Source organism: Suillus subaureus (assembly GCF_016647635.1).
Source record: "Suillus subaureus strain MN1 chromosome Unknown BJ212scaffold_1, whole genome shotgun sequence".
Classification (NCBI taxonomy): Eukaryota; Fungi; Basidiomycota; class Agaricomycetes; order Boletales; family Suillaceae; genus Suillus; species Suillus subaureus.
This window is the reverse complement of record NW_024538557.1, coordinates 497,087-515,068: the sequence shown is the minus strand read 5'-3', so window position 1 is coordinate 515,068 and position 17,982 is coordinate 497,087. Positions and strand designations below refer to the sequence as shown.

At 47.4% G+C, this 17,982-nt stretch overlaps 7 protein-coding genes and 2 non-coding genes across 9 annotated transcripts; 1 reads left to right on the top strand and 8 right to left on the bottom strand.

The window, feature by feature from the left end:
- The first annotated feature begins 785 nt into the window (after positions 1–785).
- On the top strand, positions 786–2,076 carry BJ212DRAFT_1309042 (uncharacterized protein). The gene is made up of 6 exons (XM_041333910.1): positions 786–962; positions 1,032–1,274; positions 1,327–1,574; positions 1,624–1,707; positions 1,755–1,957; positions 2,015–2,076. The coding sequence occupies exons 2-5, from the start codon at positions 1,155–1,157 to the stop codon at positions 1,837–1,839; spliced, it is 537 nt and encodes a 178-aa protein (XP_041199730.1). The 5' UTR covers positions 786–962; positions 1,032–1,154; the 3' UTR covers positions 1,840–1,957; positions 2,015–2,076.
- Positions 837–918, bottom strand: BJ212DRAFT_t2. Its single transcript has one exon. It is a non-coding gene; the product is annotated as a tRNA-Leu (tRNA).
- A 777-nt stretch (positions 2,077–2,853) lies between the features above and the next one.
- BJ212DRAFT_1474095 (uncharacterized protein) lies at positions 2,854–3,983 on the bottom strand (the record flags this gene model as incomplete). The annotated part of the gene is made up of 5 exons (XM_041339040.1): positions 2,854–2,977; positions 3,042–3,434; positions 3,487–3,658; positions 3,716–3,743; positions 3,810–3,983. The coding sequence occupies 5 exons, from the start codon at positions 3,981–3,983 to the stop codon at positions 2,854–2,856; spliced, it is 891 nt and encodes a 296-aa protein (XP_041199729.1).
- A 4,538-nt stretch (positions 3,984–8,521) lies between these two features.
- BJ212DRAFT_1309018 (uncharacterized protein) lies at positions 8,522–10,891 on the bottom strand. Its single transcript, XM_041333909.1, has 8 exons — positions 10,765–10,891; positions 10,534–10,711; positions 10,459–10,482; positions 9,924–10,410; positions 9,472–9,870; positions 9,255–9,413; positions 9,066–9,192; positions 8,522–9,007 (listed from the first exon to the last, which is right to left on the bottom strand). Exons 2-8 carry the CDS (start codon positions 10,664–10,666, stop codon positions 8,729–8,731), a joined length of 1,608 nt encoding a protein of 535 aa, XP_041199728.1. The 5' UTR covers positions 10,667–10,711; positions 10,765–10,891; the 3' UTR covers positions 8,522–8,728.
- A 561-nt stretch (positions 10,892–11,452) lies between these two features.
- On the bottom strand, positions 11,453–12,333 carry BJ212DRAFT_1309007 (uncharacterized protein). The gene is made up of 3 exons (XM_041333908.1): positions 12,239–12,333; positions 11,745–12,158; positions 11,453–11,694 (listed from the first exon to the last, which is right to left on the bottom strand). Exon 2 carries the CDS (start codon positions 12,070–12,072, stop codon positions 11,836–11,838), a length of 237 nt encoding a protein of 78 aa, XP_041199727.1. The 5' UTR covers positions 12,073–12,158; positions 12,239–12,333; the 3' UTR covers positions 11,453–11,694; positions 11,745–11,835.
- Positions 12,334–12,350: 17 nt separating this feature from the next.
- BJ212DRAFT_t1 lies at positions 12,351–12,432 on the bottom strand. The gene has a single exon. It is a non-coding gene; the product is annotated as a tRNA-Ser (tRNA).
- A 395-nt stretch (positions 12,433–12,827) lies between these two features.
- Positions 12,828–14,760, bottom strand: BJ212DRAFT_1257252 (ATP synthase F1 beta subunit; the record flags this gene model as incomplete). Its single annotated transcript, XM_041329840.1, has 6 exons — positions 12,828–12,893; positions 12,947–13,114; positions 13,165–13,498; positions 13,549–13,867; positions 13,926–14,489; positions 14,592–14,760. 6 exons carry the CDS (start codon positions 14,758–14,760, stop codon positions 12,828–12,830), a joined length of 1,620 nt encoding a protein of 539 aa, XP_041199726.1.
- Positions 14,761–15,210: 450 nt separating this feature from the next.
- On the bottom strand, positions 15,211–16,088 carry BJ212DRAFT_1294306 (uncharacterized protein; the record flags this gene model as incomplete). The annotated part of the gene is made up of 3 exons (XM_041332198.1): positions 15,211–15,388; positions 15,470–15,560; positions 15,887–16,088. 3 exons carry the CDS (start codon positions 16,086–16,088, stop codon positions 15,211–15,213), a joined length of 471 nt encoding a protein of 156 aa, XP_041199725.1.
- Positions 16,089–16,575: 487 nt separating this feature from the next.
- BJ212DRAFT_1474090 (uncharacterized protein) lies at positions 16,576–16,983 on the bottom strand (the record flags this gene model as incomplete). Its single annotated transcript, XM_041339039.1, has 2 exons — positions 16,576–16,827; positions 16,882–16,983. 2 exons carry the CDS (start codon positions 16,981–16,983, stop codon positions 16,576–16,578), a joined length of 354 nt encoding a protein of 117 aa, XP_041199724.1.
- Positions 16,984–17,982: the final 999 nt, after the last annotated feature.

Here is a 17,982-nt window from a genome sequence, read left to right as displayed (position 1 = left end):
GCGCCGTGACATTCCTTTCCTTTGAGAGGTTTATCCGATGAAGGGCCAAGTTTACATCATTTTAGTGAACCAGAAAGCTTAGGCAATGCATGTTATCGACTCGCGAAGGTTGGTTTCACTTGGTCAGATGAGATTGTGAGTGCATTAAGAGTGATGAACAAGAATAACTTGTATCGAATAAACAGTAAACAAGCTTGATGGAATCAACAGATCCTTCCTGGTAGTTCCACCTTCGTTAATCCACCGCTGAGCATCCTTGGCTAATCTCGCACGATTGGTTTCATGTTCATGCTGGAAAATGGAAGAGTAGAAACTATCGCCGGAGGAGGTACCACGGAACCCTTTATATCAATACTTGACGCTCCTGCGCGCTCGAGGCCACCGGTTCCCGACTTCTCCGGAAGGCCAGACGTGGCAGGTTCATCCGCTGAATCCGCTCGAGAGTCCTGTCGAGAGTTTGTCCCTTGTAGCAACTTCCGTCGGACACCCGTGAGTTTACTAGCCGCTGTGGAGGAACCGCAGACAGCGGAGGGGGACTCGGTGATAACTTTGCGGGTACTGAGGAGGTAGCCTAACACTTACAGCGTATGAATGGTGTTTGAGTTCTCGGCATCGCATTCTCGTTGAATCATCTTCATGAACAGACTATCTCGCAATGGCTGGGCCAACTAGCAGTTAAGATGGACCTCAGAGGGTCTATACACCGCACAAATATTGACAGTAGGTTTCGAACCAACTCCAAGAGAAATATATTTTGACTCTGTTGCGGCCAAGACCAGTTAGATGGAAACCATCCATGAGTCAATGTCAAGGTGTGTTCCGATAGAAAAAGACCTCTCATTCAGCAGGTTTCGAACCTGCGCAGTCGAAGAGAAACAGATTTTGATTCTGTTGCAGAAACCACTTGGCTAAGACCAGTTGAGACGAATATCTGACGAAACCATCTGTGAGTGAATGTCGAAGTGTGTTCCGATAGGCTTGTCGTTGGCAGGTTTAACAGATTTTGATTCCGTTGTGGAAACTACCTGCAGACTATAAGACCAGTTAAGGTTGAACTTCGTTGACCTCAGGAAACCATCCATGAGTGAATATTTGTCACTTCAAGGTACCCGGAGAATTTGAATCTAGGGCGCGAGTTTCTCACGCCTCCAGTCATGAACAACGAGACGGTCACAACCGATTCACAACCTGCGGCACCGCCATCGGACTCGATACGAATAACAAGGCAGGGCAAAATCAGATTCTGGGTCAAGCACGGATTAGACTTTTTCCAGGTCGTTCCGTGGCTCTTTCATCGACTGTTCATATGACAGAACATGGGCTCAGGAAAATCCTGACAAGCCATTGACGCTGCACACTTCCCCGGCCGATGTTGCACAATCTACGATCCCTCGGTTGATTTCAGTTGTGGAGATCCTGAAGCGCGAATATCTGAAAACGTTGGATTTTTGTGCAGGACAGCTGACGGGGCTGCATCAGTACAATGAACTACAATGGGAGCAACGTGGCGAGATCGCTGCAGAAGGGGAGGATCGAGCGAGTACCATAGCAAGAGCTTTGGAAGGTGAAAAATAGTGCGTGTTTTGTGTATGGAAGATGGTACTCAGGCTGACGAAGAGACAGTCCTAAGCTTACGCTTGCGCCTTATATGAAAGTCACGCTGTGCAGGACGGCTCTTCCAGGAATGCATGAGAAAAAAGAGGTGACGTGAGTGACGTTCATGCAGATTGTTGTCCGACCTGACAAACTTGCAGGTACCAGACACCACAGACACGACGACTGTCCAAGACTACAAAGGCGAGATTGAAGAAAAAAGCAAAGCAGCAGCAGATGCCTTAGTTTCGGGGACAAGTTAGACACGTTTTACGTATCTTGATCTTGGTTTCATCTGCCACTGCAAGCAACTCGCCCGAGACTTCCAACGATGTTAAGCCTGTCACATCACGGATCAATACTGGTAAGAGTTTCTCTTGCACTGTCCCAGTGTACAATGTCAATGTGCTGCAGGCCCCAGGTGGAAGTGCAGTAGGGGATAAAGTACCGCTTGGCAACATATGCATGTCAAAAAATCAAGCCGACCACGAAGATTCTGACAGCCTGATATAGGGACCACGGCCAAGACTGATGGAGAGGAAAGTAGCTGATGCATTCTTGAGTGTTTTACATATTGGTCTGCACAACATGAGTTTCATTTGTCTCTTGTTTGGTATTTTTCAGGCAAGGACTGCCGTCAGGACAACGTGTCGATAAAGTCGCTTATAGAGTACACTCTGGCAAGATCGAAGGGAGATAATGCCTCCCACGAATCACTATCGATGATACTACGTGATCTGCAGTGTCGAGTAAGACTCGTTCTATGTGAGCAGTGACCAACTGTCCATGAGTGAATATCAAGGTGTGATGAGACATTTGTCGGCAGGTTTTGAATCCGCACCACCCAAGATTTCTAATCGGTTCTGGTGCCAGTTGACCTGCGACTATTCAAGATCGGCCTTGAAGGATCCGATGATGCATGAGTGAATGTTCAAGGCGTGATCAAAGGAAAAAAGATTGTTGAGCTGGTTTCGAACCTGCAACAGATCACGCTTACTACTTGGCTAAGACTACTCAAGATGAATGTCTGCAGTACGAGTCGAAGAAGACCATGCATTGACAGTAAAATCACATAGGATTAGCAAACGCAAAATGAAATGAAAAGTGATGGATTCAAAACATACCAGGAATAAGCGAGTCAGGGCTGGGCTGGTTGCTAATAGCTGTTAATTCTCACGGAGGGATCGTACAGCCAGAGTTTGGACTGATATTGACCTTGTGGTACAAGGTAACACGCTACAATCACTAGCTATTGAAAACTCAAATAAAGAGTAGACCACGGAAACCTGTCCACCACCACCCCCGATAAAGCGCACCCCAACCTTCCTCCTGAATGACCAGCCTTGCGCAACTGATAAGTCCAGTATATTCATCTTTATCAATCCTGAGTCTGAGGGGCAATGACTGATCTCAGGATGGCCCCGGAAAACATTAATGAGAGAACTTACCTGATAGGCCCGACAGCTTCAGCCGGCGGTGTATCCAGAAGAAGTGTAACCGGCGTCGCCTTTGCTTGGATAGACAATCGAACCATTATAACTTCCAGTGGAGTAAGCACCAGAGCATTAAGAATGAACGAGAAAATAACGGCCCCGACCAAGAGAGGAAGGAGGGGCTTCACGTTCTCCCAGTCCCCAAATGTACTCGAAAACTGTTTGACGAACAAAAAGTGGCGTGCTCCAATAGTGCCTACGATGTATAAAACCCATGAAGTGCAGGCCGCGAGCAAGCCTAGGATGATAAATATGCGATAAGGGTGCCTTCTTTCAGTCGAAGAGAGCAATGCATCGAGCGCTCGTCGTAATGAGAATGAAGGAATGTCTTCCCGAGTTGTTACAGCCCTTGGTTGCCTTTTCAGCCCATGAAAGTTAGCCAGTCCCCCAGAGAACGCACCGATTGACAAAGACGGCCTCGATCACAGTTGCGATAATTTTGATGGGAGAAGCAATAGCAATGATGAGAACAGCATTCTGGTCGTACACCCCGAAGTGAAGATATCCGATAACCGCAATGGATGGGAGAGGCATCACTTGTTTCCAGAATAGCACGAAACCGAGAGTTGGGACTGTGTTATGGAGAGATGATTAGAAGTCTTAAGGAAATGAGTGCTCGGAGAACTCACGGATTCCTTTGTACAACCCGTCAATTCCCTAAGCAACAAGGAAGGGCGGTATCATAGTCTGCGTCCGAGCACCCACATGTAAATTTGCACACACCTCTTCTGCATTGACTCGTTGTAACATGCCTAGCAATGACCGAGGCTGGGAGGCATCATCGACCAAGGGCAATTCTGGAACAGGTTGAACTTTGGGAGTGAAGTTTGCCCGCCATCTTATCAGTGCTCCCTTTAGTGGAAACAACAACGTCACAATAATGAGTATGTAGATCATTGCGCTGCAATGTTAACGCGGACTTGTGAGGGTGAGTGATTTGGTATCACACATAGATTTTATGTGAGTCAACCATTAATTTCTAAAATGACAAAGACAAGTTAGACTGCGAGGCACGGATCCGTGATTGGCTGTGCCACGTTACCTGTACAACCGCAAGAGATTGCAAGGCACTGCAATATTGTGGCACCTGCCAGTCCCTGCTCGAGAGAGACTCGTGACCAACCGCCTTACACGACGGTAACAAGGCGCATATACGGGTCGTGACGCCTTGTCCGACGATCTACCACTGCTCGGCGACAAGGAGGCTGGTGTCAAGACTACCCTGAGCCCGAGTATCCTATGTTATCAAAATTCACGTATTCAGCGCTCAACCTGCAATCAAGCGTGGATTCAGAGAAAACGTAGTACCATGATCATCAGCACTGGAAAGATTCCCAACTCCCACATTGGTGGGAAGAGTTTTGTTGTTATCCAAATCCCCAGGCACCTGTACGTGGGAACTCTCTCGAAAAACCGTAAAATTGATAAATAAATGAATGCGTGATAGTCATTATGTTGGTCAATGGATCTATAGTCCGACGCTGTCGTCTCTACAGCGAAGCTTCTGTCTGCCTTTTCGGTTTCTCGGTGTATTCAAACGCTTTTAGTTTTATCAAGAAGCTGCCCAACAAGGTACTCCCCTCCCAACTGCTGCCTCATGCATTACGTCCAGACTAAAAGATGATCCTTCATGGCTTCCTTACACAAATGCTTGCTATGCAGAGAATTTGTCTGCTTTGTCACTGAGCGCTGAGCGCTTGTTCTGCATGGTGTTGCATTGCGTAAAAAATCAGATGCGCGAAGTAAGGAACGTAACGGTGTCAAGGTATAATCATGTCTCATTTCACTTTTTTTAACGCATAGAGCTTGCATGCATGTCATCCTCTTCAAGAGTCTCTTGACAGCACTTGTCCTACCTGCTTGCACAAGAGCACGGGTCTTTACTTGCTGCTGAGTTTCAGAACTTGTATGGCCCTGAGGTGGCCACTGTTCTACGTACTCCTCCTGTTATCAGCGCATCTCTTGCTATTGAAGCGGCTACACGAGCCTAGGCTAAAGCCATGTCTTCATTGATTTCGGCATCTGTTGATGATGTTGCTCGCCATTTAGAGAAGCTGAGTCCGGAACCGCACCGACATCCAGACGTGTATTCGTCGATTTACGCCGCACTTCACAACAAGCTCTCTGATCGAAAAACATGCAATGCACTCGCGAAACAAGTTCAGCAATGTGCACTAAGTTGTACTTGAAGCGCACTGCTTTCCACTGCTTTATGTAATTGGCCGAGAGAGAGTTTTTGGTAGGAAAATTGAAATCTCGGTGTTGAACGAGATGTTTAAAGCTTAAACAGGCGAGTCAAGCATCATTGGCAATCATGACTAAAGTGACTGACCGGTTTTGTGTATATGTCCAGACTCCTCTTGAGGGAGTCTGCAACTTGAACGCAGCGAATATGACCCGTCCGAAGAAGTCGGTGGAACCAAGGTACTGTTTCTTGTTGCAAAAAAGCACGTCCACAATTCCTCCCATCAACCTTCAGTAAAATGGGCGGGTCTGCTAGAAGGGTCTGTCTTGGTCCTCTTCAGTTGCAAGTTCGACCCGTTCGAACGTTCGAAGGCCATGAAAAAGACGTAGTCGCAGTCGCAGTTTTCCCCGATAGACGGCGTATGGTGACGACCTCGTACGATAAGACGCTTTGTTTGTGGGATTTAATGAAAGGTGATTTGCTGAAGAAGATCGAGGGGCATCGCAGTGAGGTGTGGGCATTAGCGGTATCACGAGATGGGCAATTCATCGCCTGGCATGGAGGCAGCGACGGATCTTTCAGGCACACCATTGCCAATGCTCACGAGTCACGTATGTTCAGTTTGGACTTTTCTCCAGATGGTACAACACTTGCAACCAGTTCATGGGACGAAAAGACTAAGCTTTGGAGCACGGAATCATGGCAGCTTGGGGAGGAGCCAATAAATTGTTGCGCTGCTCCCTACAAGTAAACAGTTGTTTACTGCGTTCGGTACTCGCCGTCTGGCGAACATCTCGCCATCGCGACAGAGAATGATATCCAAATATGGGATATAAGCACTAGGTCATGCATTACAACGTTCAAGGCTCACGCAGCAATCGCTCTCAAAGGAGACGGGGAAATGGCGTACAATAACACACTTCAATGGACACCGGATGGGGGACGCCTTCTCTCAGGGGGCTCCCACATCGATCCAACTATACGGGAGTGGGATTCATCCACCTGGCAGCAGATCGGTGACTCCTGGAAGGGCCATGATAATGCTCGCATCAGCGAGATTGCCATCAATACTGCTGGCACTCTTGTCGCCTCCTCATCTGATGACACATGTGTTCGCCTCTGGGAGCTCTTAGAAAAATCAACCGTCGCCATATTCAAGCACTCCGGCGCCGTATTCTGCGTCACGTTCTCCGTGGATAGCAAGCACATCCTCAGTGGGGGTGTAGATAAGAAGATCTCAGAGTGGGAAGTCCCTAAATGCTTCGTGCTGAAGGACGAACAGGCGCCACACCAGGTAAGTTCGCATTTATTTAATCGTCCCTCCATTATCTCATCTCGCGTCTTTTTGAAGGATCGAGACACTAAACCCAATGTACATGACTACAATTGACCTATGTTATGAAATTGAGCGTGTCTCGTTGACTCTTGCAGATTCTCGTTATAGACACGATAATTCATGAGGCATGCCGCAAAGGGGACTTGCGTGACGCTGAAGCGCGCCTCACAAGAGATATCATTGCTAATCCCAACAAGTACACATCCCATGCCAATCGTTCTTTTATCATGGCCTGAAAACTTGACTGGGATTCCGCACTTCGTGATGCAATAAAGGTCAGGAACACTGACCCACTATGACCCCCAAGTAGGCTACTGATCCTGACGTAGTCCGTCACCATACAGCCCTCGTTGACAGGCTTTATCTCCAAGGGCATTGCCCTCTGCGGAAAGAAGTGGTCCGAGAGGCGATGACGTCTTTCGACATTGCATCCACGTTCACAAACGGAGATTCAAAGACGAATCACCTACTTTTCTTGATCAAGGCAGGTCATATTCTTTTTAAATATTCTGTCTTTCTTACGGTCTTCAGTCCATTGCACTTTTTAGTGCAAATGAACATAAGGATGCAATAACACGCATCAAAGAGCTAGCTTGCGCTGGTTTTTCCAATGTTGATATCATTCCTTGTCGTATCGTTGAAGTGAGTATTGTGCATTCAAATAGCGCTTGGTTCGTGTACTGACACTGTATTTCGCATATCAGGCATATCTACGGCTCCAAGTTGGAGCCACTGCGTTGACGCTGATGCGTTACAACGAAGCTGTTGACCACCTCACTGCCGCTGTCAACGCCAGCAATTTTTTTGTGAACATGGAAATTCATTCCAAGTATGAGGTGTTTACCGAGGTACGTCAATCAATCCAGCTGAAATTCACTACATTCATGCTCAACCGCGTTGTTTGGCAGCTTTTCGGGTGGGACCTCGAGTCATTGCGGCAAACCACAATTCAGCAACGGTGTCTTGCGCTTCTTCGGGCTGGTAGACACGGAGAAGCTCTCGAATTTTACCACTCTGTCATGGAAAAGAGTGATGAGACTACAAAAGCCAGCTTACGGACTTGGTTCAGTGGTAAGCTCCGATGATGTCACTTATGCTACAGTCCTTAACCGTGCACCACTCAGCTCCCAAGTAAGAACAAAGCCCGCTCTATACTGCAAATGTATCCCCCCAAGCAAATGCTTGTACATTTTGAAACAAAGATATTTGAGTGTTGCTCATTTGTGTACCTTGTCACCTGCACATCCACACTTGGTTTGCTTGCTAAGTAAGTGCGGAACATTCGCGAGGTGGGGAGGGTCACGGCAGTAAATTTGGGTGAGATATAACATGTTTCTACTAAATTATAGACCGTCGAGCTTCAAGGGCGACTGACTGGGCTGTACAATGTCCAAGATGTGATAATACATAGTCTTGGTGTTGATAAGTGGCGCTCGCCAATGTCGAAAGGGGTTCGAGAAGTTTGAGAGTCAGGATCTTCAAGTTAATCGGAACTGCATGGTTCCCCCGCCCAGGAGAAAGAGACTGGGTTTCGGCTTCATACAACTAGACTTTATAAACTTCCAAGCATTACTTCGCTGACTTCTTTCTTACTTCCCTCAAGCTCCGCAGTGATTCTCGATGCTTGAACACCCAACCACTCCAGTGCAGTCGCAAAAGGGGGACCAACTTCGCCACCTGAATCGGTTATATGACTGGGTCAACTCTTACTAGAAAATGCTGCTCAAATTTTAAGTATCGTTGTCGAGCCACCTATGGACCCCCGCCGCCCTTGATTCTCATTCTAGAGCCTCAGTGAGGATCTGATCGATTCCTTCAGTGCTGAGTACTAATGAGACATGTTGAAAATATCCAAAAGACTCTCATTCAGGAAGACAGTACTTACGATAAAGGATCAAGACTTGTACATCAAAAGGAGTTGCCACCATGTATCAAGCAAGGTACACCAAATGTGTTACATATCGTAGCTAGGTATTCTCTACTACAGGGCTCCGCCCCAACGGATAATAAACAAGAATACCACAAAAAAAGAAGGATCGGGACTACATGAGACGTGGGAGTACGTAAAGCAAATGATTGACGAAATATTCTGCATTGTCTGCAAGCAAGCAGATTTACTCCTCATGCCACTCCGTTCGTTATGCGTTGACTGCGTGTTTCAGATGAGCCAGATGCAGGATGAACGGCTGGAGACTCCGATCGTGAGGAACCTCCAAAGAGATATCTAAACTTCAAAGCGCCCCTACTTATGTTCGGTGGACAAACATGCATAGGTATACCCGTCGAATCCAGATCTCTGATGTCAGTCATCCATATGGCCCTCAAGATCTCTCGCCGGTTTCGCAAACAGGTCACAGCAAGCGACGAGGTAGGCAGGGTGGCTATGCTTAGAGCGAATATCTGAAGGGTAGGGTTAGACCAGATATCGCCTCATGGTGTATAATTATTCACTGCTTACCTGGCCGAATGTCATAGAATAGGAGTTTGTGGGATTAGAAGCCACAATAGACTGAGCCCATGCTAGCGTAGGTGCTAGAATTAGGAGGTAAAATTTAAAGACGGGAGCGCTTTCAATCGTCCGAGACCTATTTTCATTCAAATGAGAAGATGAAGGTTGTCAGCAAGGGACAAAATGAAAGGTGCGCACCACAGCTGTGTCAGTGTATCCCAGATTGAACCAGACTGCTTGAATGAGTAGACTCGCCAGAGAAGGAACCACCCCGTTTGCGGGAATAGCACCGAGACAGAAAAGTACCATCCCATTGACACGTTGAGAATTGCGGTAATAGTGATGAAAAGGCATACGCTGAAATCAATAAGTTATCTGCTTTTCCAGAATTCAGCAAAGAAGACATAGGACTCACAACCACTTTCCAGCTGAAACATGATAGATCCTCGCGATGAGTAGCCAGCAAGCACTGTTTACGAGGTCCAAAGATGATATCCCCAAGAGTGGATTTGAGATTGCAAGACCAACACCGAACAGCACTATCAGAGGCAAATATGCTTTTGTCCGCATAGGGGCCAGCATAAGGCACACGACCGGTAACATCAGGATAGCGCCGAGTAGGCACGATTGGACTTCCCACCAATTCAAGAACTGAAATACCCATCTCGTATCACCTTCAATCATGATTGGGGAATTTGGTATGTTTGAAAGTTGCATAATCAAAAGGATGCTAGCAAAAAAGGGCGGAGAGCCCGCGTATCCTGCAAACTTGGATGTCCTTAGGAAGTGCGAAGTCCACGTTATTAGGTTGAGACTGGCTCCCTGTAAGGTCAATTTGCGCAAATAAGATAATCACAAATGACTAACCCATCGTTGGAACTGCGATTCTTCTGCTCGTATATCCGTGACCTGAGCAGCACCCAAGTTGCAAAGACCGCTTTAACAAGGAATTCTACGGACCAAGACAAATTGAAGATTTCAGATGGGCCGTACTCTTGACTACAGGCTGGCTGACTGAACACAACTGTGTTGGGGGGGGAAACGACCAACCCGAGTATAATGACCCAAAACATGAATGAGAAAATGGATAAGAAAACGAAGAATTTCCACTCGTGAACCGCGATCTTATTCTTGATGCGCCTTGGCGGGCGTTTTACTAGGTCCATAAAGGCTATGATCCAAAGATAGAGGGTGCCAGGCGAGATGATGGCCACGACAACAAAAACGGCGTCATTCCGCGTGAGCTGCCCTTTAGACATCGAGATGATTGCAGAGATGAGGAGGGAATAAATGTTGGCAAGGTAGCTGTAATACGCCAGGCGAACCTCATTGGTGTTGAAAAGAACTGTGATCGCTGGGAAGGGTTAACGCAAAATTCAGAATTAGATCCCCACAAACTCACCAAAGGTAGTCGCTGCGAATCCAACTAGAGTGCGGTTAGCTCCTTTTCGCCAAGCAGTAACAGAGGGAACCTTACGTGCAATTTGCTGTCCTATGCCAGTGACATCGATGTTTGGGCACGGCCCAAATTCACAAGAATCTGAGGGTGGATTCAGGCAATAAACTTGGAAGGACATTCGTTCAGGAATGTGATCGTGCAGAGTGCTCATCGAAAATACTGAAAGCTGGAAGGGCACGCATAGTAGACCCTACATCTGATTCTCAATATAAGTAAGAACAAGCGCCAAAAACTGTAGCTCGGTCCTACGGAGAACAACCAGATTCTCATTGGCACCACCCTGAAGGCAGGATGGCAGTCCACCTATGGATAGTAAGTCTTGAGTTCTGATGGAAGTTCGAGAACTCAAGATACACCAATCAAAAATCTTTCTGTTTTGGTATTCTACCACGAAGATCACGGTGAGATTGAAGGTCCGGCACAGGCTTAGATTTCGAAGCGCCGTACGCGCTTGAGTGCACCTGTAGGATTAGAATTCGTGCAGCAAGCAGCTGACTTCCCGCAGCATTTAGAATTCTAGATTTCGTCCTTAAAATTCGGAGGTTCGGCTAAATGGAATATACTAGACTTTGTGTGAGCGGTACGCACTAAATGGTCGTCGCGGACATTGAAATGTCGATGCGTTTGACGTGCGGAGTTTGAAATTGCCCACGTTTTACAGCGGCTCCTCGGCACACAAGGTTTGGAATGCATATCTAAACGCTGCGGGAAGTCACCCAGTTGTACTCGTACAGTAAGATTTCGAGCACGTCTCACAATGCAACAACGCATCCTAAAAAAATCGCGATTGACCATTGCTTTCTAATACATGTACTGCTGTATATAATGAAATCAGAGCGTGTGTTGTAGCCAGTGGTGAATGAATTAAAATATGGCCTTGATCAACCTATCATCGTCACTTGAATCGGTCCCAAAAACGGTTTTAACTTTATTTATACCAGGGTAATTGGACGAGCGCTCCTCAGCAGCCTTATCTTTCGGTGTCTGGCGGTGTCTGGTAACCTGTTATCGTTCAGACCTTTCTCAGTCCCTTCGAACGACTTCGAGCCCTGAACGAAAAAAGACCGGACGCCCTCACGTCAAGACCCCAGACTCTGCTCGGCATCTTCGCTTCAGGTTAATGTTGCAGTTAAACTTCGTTAGGATGTATCCTAGCATGTTGCACATCAATGAATACAACTATATGATGGATAGTCTTTTACAAGTGCGCGCATCCGAATAAAGCGCACCTTGAGTTCTGGAGCGGGACGAGAGCAGCGAAAGTTACGGAAGAATGGAGTCTCGTGCGATGAAGTGAATATTCGATAAAGTGGGGGAGCTTTACTTATGAGTTAGAAGAAGGGGAGGCACTCTGGACAAGTAAACAGATGAGTGATGAAGAGCACATAGCCACGAAGCCTGCTCATAGCCGTAAAATGGGTCAGAGTGTCTTGTTGTAGTTTGAGTAGACTGAGGTTTGGTGGCGCCTAGGCTATCATCATTCACACAGTGCACCACCAAGAGTACTGAGCTGTGAGACGGGAATATCGGCGAGGTGGAGTGGAACGAGTGAGTCATCGAACTCGCTAGTCACGAGGGCAGTGATGATATGATTGTGTATAGTATGCCGCAGCCACAGACATGGCTCCGGTACTCCTCGACCTCTATTAACAAGCGTGCAAGATCGCAATAGCGTGGCCGCGTGAATGCCGGTCCTTTATACATATATGCCATGAAAACATACCAGCAAGAATTGTGTCTAAATAATGTGATTTGGTGATGTTATTGCGCATTGATGCAAGCGACGGCGGCAACACTGGGCTGTCGGACCATGCTGAGGAGGAACAAAAAGTATACGACGCCAGCAGGATTTGAACCTGCGCTCGGAAACCGAAACAGATTTCTAATCTGTCGCCATAACCACTCGGCCATAGCGCCTTATCATTATCCGTTCTGCCTTCATCCAAGAGTATCTCTTATCTTCGTTTATCCTGAGCTATTGTAGACGCCAGAGGCAGGCGGAATGAAGTCGAACACGACTTCAAGTTATTTTCTGTGCTTAATATCTATTGCTCCTACTACTGGATCTCATTAACGTTAAACAAACTCCAGCTTGATCGCTAGTGAAAGGCAAACCAGATGAGAATGTGGCTTACCACCAGCACGCAGCACAGTTGATACGGGACTCGAAACGCTAATAACTGACAATGATTTCCAGACTCATGGACTAATGTTGACAAAAGAATATCCAGACAGTGATGATTTTGGGTGCATGTCCTTGCTCGATTCTACATGAGTAGCAGTATGGAGAAAGTACGATGAGTGCGAAGCGCCTAGTTACCACCTATTTCCTTGGCGAGCTGTTCGGCCTTGGACTTGACGTCCTCGATCGTACCAGCCTGTTTCAACACATCAGCCGATATCATAACGGACTTGAACATGTTGCACGTACCATGTAGAATGCGGACTCAGGGAGGTTATCATGTGTACCGGCAAGAATCTCCTTGAAGGAGCGGATAGTATCCTTCAAAGGCACAAGCTTGCCTTCGTAACCAGTGAAGACCTGTGCGACCTGGAAGGGTTGCGACATGAAACGTTGGATCTTACGAGCACGCTCGACCTGATATATTGTCAGCGCCCAGTTCTACATTAGTTTGTATGTGCACTAACCGTTAGCTTGTCCTCTTCCGATAGCTCGTCCATACCCAGAATGGCAATAATATCCTGGAGAGACTTGTAGTCTTGAAGAATCTTCTGGACAGCAGTAGCAACGTCGTAGTGCTCCTGACCAACGATACGGGGGTCGAGCATACGGGACTTGGAATCGAGGGGGTCGACAGCGGGATAAATACCAAGCTCAGCAATACCACGTGACAACACAGTGGTAGCGTCCAAGTGAGCGAAGGTGGTAGCAGGAGCAGGGTCAGTCAAGTCATCAGCAGGCACGTAGACTGCCTGCACGGAAGTGATAGAACCCTTCTTAGTAGTAGTGATACGTTCTTGCCTATCCTCAAGGTTAAATTGATGTGACGGTGAGCACAAAAATGGACATACATGCCACCCATGTCAGTGGAGAGCGTGGGTTGGTAACCGACGGCAGAGGGGATACGACCAAGTAAAGCAGACACCTCGGAACCAGCCTGGGTAAACCGGAAAATGTTGTCGATAAAGAGTAGCACATCCTGGCCTTCTTCGTCACGGAAGTACTCGGCAATGGTGAGGCCAGTAAGAGCCACACGGGCACGAGCACCAGGGGGCTCATTCATTTGACCGAAGACAAGAGCTACCTTAGAGTCACCCTCGAGGTTGATGACACCAGTTTCAATCATTTCGTGGTACAAATCGTTACCCTCACGAGTACGCTCACCGACACCTATCCAAAAAAAGATAGTGAGGTCATGATACGACGCGAAGTTCGAAGGCTAGCTAACCGCAGAAAATGGAGAAACCACCATGAGCTTTGGCAACGTTGTTGATAAGTTCCTGAATCAAGACAGTCTTGCCGACACCAGCACCACCGAATAGGCCAATCTTGCCACCACGGGCGTAGGGAGCAAGAAGGTCAACGACCTTAATACCAGTCTCCAAGACCTCAGCAGTGGTTGACTGATCAACGAAAGGAGGAGGATCGGCATGAATTGGGGAGAGCTTGACACCCTTGATGGGACCACGCTCGTCGATGGGTTCACCGATGACGTTCATGATACGACCGAGAGTTGCGGCACCCACAGGAATTTGGATGGGAGCACCGGTGTCGACAACTCTTTGACCACGGACGAGACCCTCGGTACCGTCCATAGCAATGGTACGAACGGAGTTCTCGCCAAGATGTGATGCAACCTCGAGGACGAGGCGGCCACCGTGGAAGTCCTGAACCTCCAGGGCATTGAGAATGGGTGGGAGAGCATCGGTCTCAAACTGAACGTCGACGACTGCACCAATAACAGTTTTTACAGTGCCAATGGCACCCTTCGCCTCAGTTGCATATGTACGAGCTACAACCCGAGTTAGGTTGGCCCGGATGGAACAAAAGACGCGAAAAAGCAAATAAGACACGGTCAGTGAGAGAAATAATCAGTCGCAGGCTGCCAGCTCACCGGGTTGGGGTGCTGAACTACGGGAAGGACGAACAGCTGAATTTTGTTTTGACGCGGAAGGGACAGCGACACGCAATAATGAAGGAGCTGCTGTTGCAATGAACCGAGAGTTCTTTGCACTGTTGACTGCTCTCCGTGAGATGCGGGTGACGCCGCGAGTTGTAAGCATTGCGGGGAACGACGATGAGGACGAAGACGACGACAAACGGAATGTAAGATTTAGTCCAAGAAATACCCGCGGCAACTTACGAAATTACACCATCCGATAATTACCGATTCAACCTCATGTCAAGTTCATTGATTCCAAGCCACTATTCGCGATGAGCGAATATATATCTAATTCCCGCACAAGGCTCAAGCCTCATATATATGAGTGGCCAATTATGAAGGAGCTGTAAAAGCTCAGTTTGTCACACTTGTTCATGAAATTCATTGTGCTTGATGGAAACGCTGACTCGGACTCTAACACCGTCCAGCAGTGAAATCCGGAAAACATTTATGTGAGTTGACGAGGATACTCAGAAATGAAAGTTCTCGAAGGATTTCCGATTCCGACACCGAAGGTACTAGGAGAGATCTAGGAGGAGAGGAATGACTTTGTTTGCAATAACCGTCGTGATCACCATGTGTGACGTTGTCTCCCATCCAGAGTGGGGGACTTGTAAGTGATTAGCCCACCGATTTCAGGTTCGGCTGTGGTAAGCCCGTTCTTGTCGGTGTAATGAGCAGGCTCGACGTCAAGAGCATCCTTAAAGTCTGGTTGAGAAACGCGAGAGGATAGAAGAGTGGTAACTAGCCTACAACAGGCTTCGTCCACCAATACGCAATAACGCCTTGCGACAATACCTAGTAATCGTGAGCGCGTTGTTCAGGCGCACGCGCGATAGTCACGACCAAACGAAAGGTACAAGTTTGCACAATCCCCAGTGTTTTCGAATCCACCCTCTTCTGTGATGAACACTGCGGAATCTTTCGGTGAAAATGCAACCAATTATAACTTCGATGGTGGGAAACGTTCTCCTTCACCAACAATGTCCATCGAATAAGGCAGACCCCCTGCTGACAGCACAAAAGAGGAGTTTTGGCTTCAACACAGTGGGCATACACGCCAAAAATGTGTGTTGATATAAAACCCGCAGATCGTCGTCGTCGCCCCCTACTAAGTTAGAGATATGATTCGACACCGAGCTGACTAGTGCCAATGTGACCGGGCCAACATTCAGCACAACGAAGTGATCTTGTCAAATTAGGCTTTATCCGAGTTCCTCTTAGAGTCAGCATGGAACCGTGCTCACTGTCGGAGTTGATGCCACTGAGATTGACTGGCGTAGGCTTATGTGAGGCAGCTCCGACAATGTCGTCAGGATCCGTCTTGGGGCCAGGCTGAGGCTCCAGGGCCGAGAGTATGTGATACTTCGCGTAGAAACGCGAAGTGTCTATACCCGTCAACACTAGAATGTGATCGCATTTCTCCATGTATGTCGAAGGACGGACCATATTTATAGCGAGCCGTAGTAAGTGAGCGCAGTATTCAACCCGCGTGTAGCTTGAGTTTGTGATTTCGTTTAGAAATTGGGGCTCATAGCCTCTTCAAGCTAAGACACGAACACGCTCAGTGTTTCAAGACAACGACTGTACAAATACAATACCTAAGACACAAACACGCTGAGAAAATTATTGTAAGAGACGGCGGGACGACGACGAACTAGAGACCACCGTGACGATTGAATATTGAGGCCTGGCGTATGAAAGTATAAGTAGAGAGCGAACATACACATGATAAACGGAAAAAGGAAATTCTACTATGCAATGATCATGACGAACAATAACCAATGACGACAATAACGATTTGACGTTCGACATCAGCTAGTTACATAGTCCATGACGTGAGGATGATGGAAACACCTTGCAGCCGGTAGTGAGCTACAATGAACGTCACGTACAAAACGAAACAGGACCACTTACTAGACAGCAGTGTTGCGAATTAAGAACGCAGCCGGCGGCGGAATTTAGACTTTCTATCATCGATGTCGTCAGCCGGTTGGATTCCGAAATCATCGTTATAGAATATGATCAAATGTAATATGTTCCTCATTGTATAGTCGTCGACAACAGGACTCCATAGCGGAGGGCAAGTGCCTACTTCAGCAACTTGGATAGCAGCAACAGGAGTGATCAAATCAACATGTTCTGGCCGGGACGCTTGTATTGCTAGGCTACGGCCGTGTCCGCTTGCCTGTGGTAGTAGATGCATTAGAATCGGGAAGAGCAAATATCGACTGTGACTCACAGTTTTCTGGAGTGGAGTGTACTCGTCTCGGTCACGGGGTACCATGTTATTTTGATTCGCCAGACGAATATTGGTGATCATGGCCTCATTCCTTTGCAGCATTGCGTGTTGTTGTTACATTACTTGCTGGATCGGTTGCACTGCTGCTTGAGCCTGTTGTACTGCTGCTTGGGACGTTGCCACCCCCAACAGCACTAGTTGCGTCTAAGATTTTCACTACGGCAGCTGCCAAAACAAGGAAATAATTCACTCACGAATTGTGCGAAGCATGTGTGCGCGATTTTTTGCACCTTCAACATGAGCGTGAGTAAGCTCCGGAATTATACCTAATTTTGAATTGACAAAGGTGCAAATATCCATCACACGAGCTCAAACTAAGGTGTTAGACTTACGCCTAAGGAATTCGAGTTCATGCACCGTCCTTTCTCCACTGTATGCAGCATTTTCATCAAGGGGGTCTCCAATAACTGTGCCTTCAGTGATCCTATGGTTTACCAAAACGGGGATCTGGGCCAGTTCAGGAAACATGTCTGCCAGAGAGCGAACAGCGATGGGATATATCAGAGCCGTTTCAAACAAACAACTTGCAATTGAAGAGGTGTGCAGTTAATTCTAAAGAACAATGTGAAGTCAAAGGACTCCTGACGGTGTTTGAAACTTTGCAGTGGGTCTATCAACGGCAGAAAGTGAGGCTAATGGGCACTCTAGGGGTAAGTCTGCCACGGACTCCGGGGGTATTGTATGGGTTCCACTCTAGGGGGCAGGAACGTTGAGAACTTAGGTCTCCAGTGAACAGCGAGATTCACAGACACAATGCATACAATGCAATTTACACCAGATTCTACCATTTCTTCTTACCCTTATTTCCCCCGGCCCCCAAGGCACCAGTAGCACACTGAGGCAGCGGTATTTTCTCTGTCAATATATTTGCAAGTGTAAGCGCCTGAGGATGGTATTGCAGCCAAATTTTCTGGCACAAATCAATGGCAATGTCCAATTGCGAGTCAGCGATCCACCTGAGCAACGAAGGGATATTATGTATGACAAGAACGGACATGATATGCTGGAGTGGGATTCTCTTCTACATTCATTTGCAGGGTT